This window comes from Poecile atricapillus, chromosome 27 (genome assembly GCF_030490865.1).
Source record: "Poecile atricapillus isolate bPoeAtr1 chromosome 27, bPoeAtr1.hap1, whole genome shotgun sequence".
Classification (NCBI taxonomy): domain Eukaryota; kingdom Metazoa; phylum Chordata; class Aves; order Passeriformes; family Paridae; genus Poecile; species Poecile atricapillus.
This window is the reverse complement of record NC_081275.1, coordinates 1,071,908-1,083,042: the sequence shown is the minus strand read 5'-3', so window position 1 is coordinate 1,083,042 and position 11,135 is coordinate 1,071,908. Positions and strand designations below refer to the sequence as shown.

Genomic DNA, 11,135 nt, shown 5'->3' with positions numbered 1-11,135 from the left:
TCTGCTGGAAGCCAGAGCAGCTTCAAATATTTAATAAATCCTTAATTAAGCAAACAATAAATGGGTTAAAATGATCATTATTTAGGCAAAATGCGGCTTAAAACTCGGAATTTCTAAAAGAACCAAAAGGTCGGGGGGGAAAGGGAGAATTTTTGTGGTACCGGGGGAGTTTATTCGCCTTTTGAGAGGTTTTTGTTGGGAGTTTCAGGTGGGTTTAAACGTGACCTGGTGCTTTGAAACATGAAATATGAAACAAATATGAAATAAAATTAAAATAAAAAAAAACTAAAAAAATATGAAAGAAAATAAATTGTCAGCGTGGAGCTGGAGCTTCCCCCCCGAACCTGAAAAGAGCCGAGAAAATTAAAAATTTTTTTAAAAATAAATTTTAAAAAAAAATTTAAAAAGGAAATTCGAATATATTTAATGAATATATTTAATGAATATATTTAGTGAATATATTTAATGAATATATTTAATGACTATATTTAATGAATATATTTAATGAATGTATTTAATGAATATATTTAATGAATATATTTAATTTCACCCCATTTATTCCAACACATTCCGAGTTTATGCGGGAATTTCTCTCAGCGCACTTGGAGGAAATTCTGTGTTAACGACGGCCAAAAAAATGAAATTAAAAAGTCCCAAATCCACGGAATTTTGGGGTTTTGGGGTCGCCTTTAACCGTGTTTAAATAAAAGCGGCGAAAATTGAAATTTTTGCGGGTTATAAATGTTTACACACCTTTTTTTATCCGAGTATAATTTTATAATTTTTTATATATCCACACAGGGCTACAGCGCCTTTAATCGTGCATTTACACAGCGGATAATACAGAAACTCGCCAACACAAAAATGGGCAAAAGAACGCTAAATATGTGGAATTTTTATATAGAACCGCTCGCAAAAAGAAAATAATAATAATAATAATATTAATAATAATAATTATTAAAAAAAAATAGCGCGTGCTTTTATAACTGGGTGCCTACATAGCTCATAACATGTCCTGTACATTCAATTTTACGCCGTTAATTAATCATTAATAATGAATTCATCCATTCATTAATTTTATCTTTCACCCGCGGGGTTGATTTTAATTTATTTATTCCTCATTTATTTATTCTCCCTTGAACCTGCTCTGCCTGAATCCGGGAGATTTTGTTGTTCAAAAAATTAAAAAAAAAATTAAAAAATGAAAATTCTCCCGCGGAGTTTCGCTGTTTTCACTTTGATTTTGGGTAAGGCAGGAGCGAAATTCAGCCCCGATTTATTTTTTGGGGTTGGGGGAGGTTCTCAGGGGGTTCCTCCGGCGCTGTTTTTAATTTTGGCCACCACTTTTTTCTCCTTGACGCGGCGGTTCTGGAACCAGATGGTGATCTGCCTCTCGCTCAGGTTGGTGGCGGCCGAGATTTTCCTCCTCCTGTCGCGGGTGATGAATTTGCTGCTCGCGAATTCCTTCTCCAGCTCCTTCAGCTGCCCCTTGCTGTACGGAACGCGCTTCTTGCGGCCCCGCCGGAGCGCGCAGCCCTCCTGAGGCTCTGGGGGACACGGGGGTGAGAAAATCCCACCCTGGGGACCCCAAAATCATCCTGGGGACCCCAAAATCATCCTGGGGACCCCAAAATCATCCCCGGGACCCCCAAAATCATCCCCGGGACCCCCAAATCATCCCCGGCATCCTCAAATTATCCCCGGGATCCTCAAATTATCCCCGGGACAGAGCAGCCCTCCTGAGGCTCTGGGGGGACACGGGGGGTGAGAAAATCCCATCCTGAGGACCCCAAAATCATCCCCGGGACCCCAAAATCATCCCCGGGATCCCCAAAATCATCCCCGAGCTCCCGGCCCTCCTGAGGCTCTGGGGGACACGGGGGGTGAGAAAATCCCATCCTGGGGACCCCAAAATCATCCCCGGGATCCCCAAAATCATCCCCGGGATACCCCAAAATCATCCCCGGGACCCCAAAATCATCCCCGGGATCCCCAAAATCATCCCGGGACAGAGCAGCCCTCCTGAGGCTCTGAGGGACACGGGGGGGGTCAGGAAATCCCACTCTGGGGACCCCAAAATCATCCCCGGGATCCCCAAAATCACCCTCGGGACCCCCAAATCATCCCCGGGATCCCCAAATCCCCCCCGGGATCCCCAAAATCATCCCGGGAGCGCGTAGCCCTTCTGAGGCTCTGGGGGACACGGGGGGTGAGAAAATCCCATCCTGGGGACCCCCAAATCCCCCTCGGGACCCCCAAATCGTCCCCGGCATCCTCAAATTATCCCCGGGACAGAGCAGCCCTCCTGCAGCTCTGGGGGACACGGGGGTGAGAAAATCCCACCCTGGGGACCCCAAAATCATCCTCGGGACCCCCAAATCATCCCCGGGATCCCCCAAAATCATCCCCGGGAGAGAGCAGCCCTCCTGAGGCTCTGGGGGGACACGGGGGTCAGAAAATCCCATCCTGGGGACCCCCAAATCCCCCTCGGGACCCCCAAATCATCCCCGGGATCCTCAAATCATCCCGGGAGCGCGCAGCCCTCCTGCGGCTCTGGGGGACACGGGGAGTCGGGAAATCCCACCCTGGGGACCCCAAATCCCCACCGGGACCCCCAAATCACCCTGGGGACCCCAAATCACCCCCGGGACCCCCAAATCCTGCCCGAGCTCCCGGCCCTCCTGCGGCTCTGGGGGGACACGGGGGGGTGAGAAAATCCCATTCTGGGGACCCCAAAATCATCCCCGGCATCCTCAAATCATCCCCGGGACCCCCAAATCATCCCTGGGGACCCCCAAATCATCCCCGGGACCCCCAAATCATCCCCAGGACCCCCAAAATCATCCCGAGCTCCCAAAATCCCACCCTGAACCCCCAACCCTCCTGCGGGCACGGTCCGGCCAGCCCCGGGCCCCCAAATCACCCCCCTGAGCTCCCCCAAATCCTCCCCGAGCTCCCCCAAATCCCCTCTGAGGTCCCCAAAATCCCCCCTGAGCTCCCCAAAATCCCCCCTGAGCTCCCCAAATCCCCTCTGAGCTCCCCAAAATCCCCCCTGAGCTCCCCAAAATCCCCCCGGAGCTCCCCAAAATCCCCCCGGAGCTCCCCCAAATCCCCCCCGAGCTCCCCAGAATCCCACCGGAGCTCCCCAAAATCCCCCCTGAGCTCCCCAAAATCCCCCCGGAGCTCCCCAAAATCCCCCCTGAGCTCCCCAAAATCCCCCCGAGCTCCCCAAATCCCCCCGGCCCGGCCTCCCCTCCCACCCCGCTGGCAGCGAGGGGGTTAAAAAGGTTCTGCTGTGTCTGAATTTTGAAAAGTTTCCGAATTTTCTTGTGTCTGAATATTGAAAAGTTTCCGAATTTTCCTGTGTCTGAATTTTGAAAAGTTTCCGAATTTTCCTGTGTCTGAATATTGAAAAAAGATTTCAGGGTTCTCCCTCTAAATATTGGAAGATTTTTAAGTTCTGAATTCTCCGTTTAAAAACCGAAAATTTCCAAGTTCTGTCTTTTCCCCCTCGGTGTTTAAAACCCTCTCATTTCTATATTTTCCCTCTAAATACTGAAATATTTCAAAGTTCTGTGTTTTCCCCTCTAAATATTGGAAGAATTTTAAATTCTGGATTTTCCCTTTAAATACCGAAAGGTTTCAAAGCCCTTTAAATACTGAAAAATTCAAAGTTCTGTGTTCTTCCTCCCGATATTTAAAACCTTTCAAGTTCCACATTCTCCCTCTAAATACCGAAAGATTCCAAAGTTCTGTGTTTTCCCTCTCGGTATTTAAAAGTTTTAAACTTTTAAAATTCTGGTTTTTCTCTAAATACTGAAGGATGTTTAAATTCTGAAAAAGAAATATTAAATATTAACATTAAATATTAATATTAATATTTAATATTAATATTAAATATTAATATTAAATATTAGTATTAAATATTAATATTAAATATTGAAGGATGTTTAAATTCTGATTTTTCTCTCTAAATATTGAAGGATGTTTAAATTTTGTTTTCTGGTTTTTAAATTTCTGGGGTTTTTTGGAGGATGTTCAAGCGGCCCCGCCCCCAAAGCCCGGCCTCGTCACCTGGGAACCCCAAAATGTCACCTGGGAACCCCATAATATCGTCCTATAAACCCCAAAATATCATCCTATAAACCCCAAAATATCATCCTATGAACCCCAAAATATCATCCCATAAACCCCAAAATATCAACCCATAAACCCCCAAATATCATCCAATAAACCCCAAAATATCATCCCATAAACCCCAAAGTATCATCCTATAAACCCCAAAATATCATCATCTATACCCCGATAAATGATCCTATGAATCCTCATTAAATGATAATTTGTATCCCGATAATTGATAATTTGTATCCCGATAATTGATAATTTTAATCCCGATAAATGATCTTTTGAATCCTCATTAAATGATAATTTGTAACCCGATAATTGATAATTTGTATCCCAGTAATTGATAATTTTAATCCCAATAAATGATCATTTGAATCCCGATAATTGACAATTTGAATCCAAATAAATGACAATTTAAATCCCGATAAATGATCATTTCAATTCCGATAACTGATCCTCAGAATTCCGATAATTGATCACCTGAATTCCGATAATTGATCACCTGAATTCCGGTAATTGATCACCTGAATTCCGGTAAACGATCATTTGAATTCCCATAAATAATCCTCTGAGCCCCGATAATTGATTATCTGAATCCCAATAATTGATTATCTGAACCCCGATAATTGATCCTTTGAGCCCCGATAATTGATTATCTGAATCCCAATAACTGATTATCTGAACCCCGATAATTGATCATCTGAACCCCGATAATTGATCATCTGAATCCCAATAACTGATTATCTGAACCCCGATAATTGATCCTTTAAGGCCTGATAATTGATTATCTGAATCCCGATAATTGATCCTTTGACCTCCGACAATTGATTATCTGAACCCCGATAATTGATCATCTGAACCCCGATAATTGATCCTTAAAGCCCTGATAATTGATTATCTGATCCCCGATAACTGATCATCTGAACCCCGATAATTGATCACCTGAACCCCGATAATTGATTATCTGAACCCCGATAATTGATCCTTTGATCCCTGATAATTGATCATCTGAACCCCGATAATTGATCCTTTGATCCCCCACCCATCACCTTCCTCCTCCCCTCCCGCAGCCAGAAACGGCCGCGATAAATTCAATTATTATCACCATTAATCACCACAATTCCACCAACCCAACCCCTCTCCAACCCAACCACCTCCCCAAACCCAAACCCCCCAAAAAAACCCGAAACCCCCCCAAAACCCCCGGGTGGATTTTAACCCCTTGGCGCCCGGGCTTTACCTGCGAAGGCGGATTTGAGGAGGAAGCCGGGCTGGCTCTGCTCCTTGGGGCAGCACATCTGCCCTCCCCATCCTCCTCCCAGCGCCCAGGGCTGGTGGTAGCCACCGTCCACGGGCAACAGAGCCTCGGGCCGGGGCTCGCCCAGCCCGGGCACCACCGCCACGTCCAGGTAGCCGGGCACGGGCTGGTACGGAGCTCCGTAACCGGGGTAAAAGGCGAACTCCGCGGGGCGGCTCTGGAAATCCTCGCTCCCCGACGCCGCTTCCAGGTATTTGTCACCGGGGAAAGGCCCCTGAGGAGCGGGCCCGGCTTTCAGCGAGCTCCGGGACACGCGGCACGAGTAGAATCCGCTGCCGAAATATCCGCAGGGCAGCGGGGCCGCGCCCGCCGAGCCCGCCGGGGCTTTGGGGGGCTCGGCCGGAGCCTCCGGGGGGTACCCGGGGTTCATCCCGGGGGGAGGCGAAGGCACGGGGAGGGTCGGGGCGGGAGGAGGAGGATGAGGAGGAGGAGGAGGAGGCAGCAGCCCCCTGGGCTGGCCGGAGAAGCCGGCGGGAGGCAGGAGCCCCTCGAGGCCCGGGGGCTGCATGGGGGGCGGCGCGGGGGCCGGGGCATGGGGAGAGGCTGCTCGGCAGCGCCCGGGCACTGCCCGCCGGGGGTCCCGGCTCTTTTAAAATCCCTGCCAGCTCCTTTTTTCCACCCCCGCCCGGCCGGGCTGACGCGGACAGGGGAGGTTTTCTCTTATTGGTTCTCGCTGGAGGGAAGGGAGGGAGGAAAAACACGCAAAAAAAAAAAAATAGGGAAAAAAAAAATCTCCCAACCCGCACCGACGGTGAAAAAAAAAAATCCCTTCGGTCTCAATAAAGAGCAGGAGAAATTGCGAAAATGGTTTTATGGAGAGGGGAGAGGAGGAGGAGGAGGAGGAGGGGACTCGGAGGTGGCTCTTGAGTCGCGTCTTGGGAATAAAAATTAAAATTTGTGGGGGGAGATAGAGGGGGGGAAATGGGGGAGAAGAAGTGAGGGAGGGCAAGGAACGGGACAATCGGGAATTTCAGCACCCCCGGGAGGGAAAAGCCGGGCTGGGATTAAAAACATCTTTATTATTTTAATTTTTACGGGCTTTTTTTCGGGGTTATTCCCACGAAATTTATTCCCGGGGGAGTTTCTGTCCCCGGGCCTGAGTGGGGCAGGGATGGAGCCCTGGAAAAATCCCAAAATTCCCCCCAAAAAACCCCAATTCTCTCCCCTGCTTTGCCCTCAGAGCCCCAAAAACCCGGAGAGAGCGGAAAAACGGCCTCGGGTACCCCAAAAAAAACCCCAGAGGTGCTGGAATAATCCCGAAGGGAAAAGGTTTGGAAAAGGGAAAAGAAGCCAGAAAATCCCTTTGGGTTTGAGCTGCGGGCAGGTGGAAGAGGGCAGAGGATGAGGAAGGACAGACGGACACGGGGATGAGGGATCCCAAGGCTCTGGAAAAAAATTCGATATCAATAAAATAATCCTTTAATATCAATATCAAATCCCTCAAAGCACCCAGGTATTTTTTAATCATCGCATGGTGCAAACGGATTTTTTTTCCCCTTTTTTCCCCCTTTTTTCCCCCTTTTTTCCCCCTTTTTTTCCCCCTTTTTTCCCCTTTTTCCCCCCTTTTTTCCCCCTTTTTTCCTTTCCTTTTTCTGTTTTCTTCCCCAAAGCTTTGGAAAAGCTTCGCCGAAATTCCCCCCAAGGCAGCTCCAGCTCAGGCGTGAAGGAGATTTCATCCTCCTGACCCCAAAACCGCAATAAAAATCCCTTTTCTGCCGCTCTTTGGGGCCCTGAGGAGCCACGCAGAGCCACAAACCCCATGGAAATCAACCGGAAAAAAACCCAAAAATCCCAATTATCCCCCGACACCCCAAACAAAACCCCCCTAAAAAAAAAAAACCCACCCACCCCTCAATCTCCAAACTCCGCTGCGGAGAAACCCAAAAAAAAAAATCATTAAAAAATCAAATTAAAACCCCAAATCCCCGCATTTTCAACCTCGCGGAGCCGCTCCTTTGGCTCAGCGCGATCTCTCTTTGATGTTTGATTTGATTTTTCGCTCTCCCGCAGCCCCGGGAGGCGGCCCGGGGGTGTTTGCCCAGGGACTCGCCCCATTCCCGGCAGGAAAAGGTCGGGCTGGAGCCTCGAGGTCAAGGCCAAGTTGAAAGTTAAAAGCTTGGAGGAGTTGGGAGCTGCCGAGGGGTTTTTTTTTTGGGGGAAAAATCTCCGGATTTGGCTCTTTGGATTCGCGGATTTTCCTGCGAGTTTGCGGCGTTTTGGTTCCGTTCGATTTTAATGCGGGAAGGGAGAAAAGGTGGGGAGGGATTTGCACAAAAAAAAACAGGATAAGAGGTAAAAATGGGAATGAAATCGGATTTTATTCCTTTTTCCGAGGAGCGCGGCTTTGTCCCGGCCCCGCGGGGACAGAAATTCCCATTTTTCACCCCAAAAATTCCCTTCTCCTCATTTTTTACAATTCTTTTTCCCCCCCAAAATTGTTTTTCAGATCCGCGGAAAATCCCGAGCAGGTTTTGCCTCGGGAGCCGCTTGAAAACGCGAATTTCCAAACCGAGAATAAGATTTTCCTTCTGGGAGGATTTTACGGAGAAAATTTCATTGTTTAAAGGAAAAAATCCTGAATTCTTCAATTCCTCCCTCCGTGACCGACATGAAAATTATCAAACCTTATCAGTTTGCAGCCGTTCTTTTATTATTTTCTCCATAGGATCCATTTAATATTTATCCCATCTGGAGCCCGAAAAAAAAAATCTCTGGAACAACTTTTTAGAAGTCTGGGATTTTATTTTAATTTTTTTTTAAATTGAATTTGAACCGTCATTACAAAGGGAAAAAAAAAAACCAACCCAAACCCCAAAGCGGTTTGAAGAGGAAAAATAAAAAATAAAAATAAGAAGAAAATAATAATAAAAAATTGGAACTGCTCAAAGACTTCACGTTTGGAAATAATCAATGGCTGGAAAATTGGATTCTGGCTCTGGAAGGGATCCCAGCTCTTCTCTCCCTGATTCCGGTGATATTTCGTGGAGAAAAAAAAAAAATCAAATCAAAGCGAACATTTTTGATCATTTTCATCTTTTATTTTGATTTTTTTTTTCCCCCCCAATTTTCTCCCCAGCTCCGTCCCCTCCTTCCCCACCCCGCGGCGGCCCCGGGGGTTCGAGAGGTGCCGGGAGGAGCCGAATTTGGGTTTTCCAGAGGATTTTTGGTGGATCCTTTGAAGAAATCCCTGGCAGGGGAACAGAGAGCCCGGCCCGGCTCCCGCGGCCCCTCCCGGCGCCTCCGCGGCTCCCGAGCCCGCTCCTCTTTTGGGGGGGATTTGGGGGATTTGGGGCAGAAATTCTGCGGTTTTATTGGATCGGTTTTTGGGGGGAGATTTTGGGGTGGTTCCAGTCCCGGGGGATTTATTGGATCCGTTTTTGGGGTGGTTCCGGACCCAGCGGGATTTATTTGATCCATTTTGGGGGTGATTCCAGTCCCGGGGATTTATTGGATCCGTTTTTGGGGTAATTCCAGTACCAGGGATTTATTGGATCCGTTTTTGGTGTGATTCCAACCCCGGGGGTTTTATTGGATCCGTTTTTGGGGTGATTCCAGTCCCGGGGGATTTATTGGATCAGTTTTTGGGGTGGTTCCGGACCCAGCGGGATTTATTTGATCCATTTTGGGGGTGATTCCAATCCCAGGGATTTATTGGATCCGTTTTTGGGGTGATTCCAGTCCCGGGGGATTTATTGGATCCGTTTTTGGGGTGGTTCCAATCCCGGGGGTTTTGCTGGATCCGTTTTTGGGGTGATTTCAGTCCTGGGGGTTTTGCTGGATCCGTTTTTGGGGTGATTTCAGTCCCGGGGATTTATTGAATCCGTTTTTGGGGTAATTCCAATCCCAGGGATTTATTGGATCCGTTTTTGGGGTGATTTCAGTCCCGGGGGTTTTGCTGGATCCGTTTTTGGGGTGATTCCAGACCCGGGGATTTATTGGATCCGTTTTTGGGGTGATTCCAGTCCTGGGGGTTTTGCTGGATCCGTTTTTGGGGTGATTTCAGTCCCGGGGATTTATTGGATCCGTTTTTGGGGTGATTTCAGTCCCGGGGGTTTTGCTGGATCCGTTTTTGGGGTGATTTCAGTCCCGGGGATTTATTGGATCCGTTTTTGGGGTGATTTCAGTCCCGGGGGTTTTGCTGGATCCGTTTTTGGGGTGATTTCAGTCCCGGGGGTTTTGCTGGATCCGTTTTTGGGGTGGTTCCAATCCCGGGGGTTTTGCTGGATCCGTTTTTGGGGTGATTTCAGTCCCGGGGGATTTATTGGATCCGTTTTTGGGGTAATTCCAATCCCAGGGATTTATTGGATCCGTTTTTGAGGTGATTCCAGTCCCGGGGGATTTATTGGATCCGTTTCTGTCGCTCCTGCGTCTCCCGGGTTTTTCCTGCTCTCCCCGGCCCGGTTTCCGCTGCTCTTTTTTCCTTCCAGCTCCTTCTGGAGCAGCCGGGGGGGCTCCGGGGCTTTGCCCCACCCTGAACCCCCCGTTCGGGTCTGTCCCTCGCCCCAAACCAGGGGGGAGCCCCCGAGGGGTCCCCAGGGGCTCCCGGGACCCTCCAAAGCCCTGGGAATGTCCCCGAGCCCCCTCCCCACCTCCTGCTGCTCCCACAGCCGGGAACCTCAACGGGACCCACCTGAGCCCTCACCTGCACATCGTCCATGGATCCATCCAGGGATCCATCCAGGGATCCATCCAGGGATCCATCCAGGGATCCATCATCCATCCAGGGATCCATCATCCATCCAGGGATCCATCCAGGGATCCATCATCCATCCAGGGATCCATCCAGGGATCCATCCATTCATCCATGGATCTATTCATCGTCCATGGATCCATCCAGGGATCCATCCAGGGATCCATCCAGGGATCCATCATCCATCCAGGGATCCATCCAGAGATCCACCCAGGGATCCATCCAGGGATCCATCCATTCATCCATGGATCCATCATCCATCCAGGGATCCATCCAGGGATCTGCACATCATCCATGGATCCCTCCATGGATCCAGCCATCATCCACCCATCCCTGGTCCCATTCATCATCATCACTGTCACCGTGTCACCGTCACTGTCACTGTCACTGTCACTGTCACTGTGTCACTGTCACTGTCACTGTCACTGTCACTGTCACCGTGTCACTGTCACTGTCACTGTCACTGTGTCACTGTCACTGTCACTGTCACTGTCACTGTCACTGTCACCGTGTCACTGTCACTGTCACTGTCACTGTGTCACTGTCACTGTCACTGTCACTGTCACTGTCACCGTGTCACTGTCACTGTCGCTGTCACTGTCACTGTCACTGTCACTGTGTCACTGTCACTGTCACTGTCACTGTCACTGTCACCGTGTCACTGTCACTGTCGCTGTCACTGTCACTGTCACTGTGTCACTGTCACTGTCACTGTCACTGTCACTGTCACTGTCACTGTGTCACTGTCACTGTCGCTGTCACTGTCACTGTCACTGTCACTGTCACTGTGTCACTGTCACTGTCACCGTGTCACTGTCACTGTCACTGTCACTGTCACTGTCACTGTGTCACTGTCACCGTGTCACTGTCACTGTCACCGTGTCACTGTCACTGTCACTGTCACTGTCACTGTCACTGTGTCACTGTCACTGTGTCACTGTCACTGTGTCACTGTCACTGTCACCGTGTCACTGTCACTGTCACTGTCACTGTCACTGTCAC

General features: G+C 48.9%; 1 protein-coding gene across 1 annotated transcript; it reads right to left on the bottom strand.

The window, feature by feature from the left end:
* Positions 1-1,302: 1,302 nt before the first annotated feature.
* Positions 1,303-5,951, bottom strand: HOXB13 (homeobox B13). The gene is made up of 2 exons (XM_058858203.1): positions 5,345-5,951; positions 1,303-1,547 (listed from the first exon to the last, which is right to left on the bottom strand). Exons 1-2 carry the CDS (start codon positions 5,949-5,951, stop codon positions 1,303-1,305), a joined length of 852 nt encoding a protein of 283 aa, XP_058714186.1.
* Between the last annotated feature and the right edge of the window lie 5,184 nt (positions 5,952-11,135).

What these genes read in the sequence shown, in the direction of transcription:
- HOXB13 (XM_058858203.1), bottom strand. Translation starts at nt 5,951, where the DNA reads ATGCAGCCCCCGGGCCTCGAGGGGCTCCTGCCTCCCGCCGGCTTCTCC. An exon ending in TAAAGCCCGGGCGCCAAGGG is followed by an intron (nt 1,548 to 5,344) that starts GTTAAAATCCAC and finishes CGTGTCCCCCAG; the next exon opens with AGCCTCAGGAGGGCTGCGCG.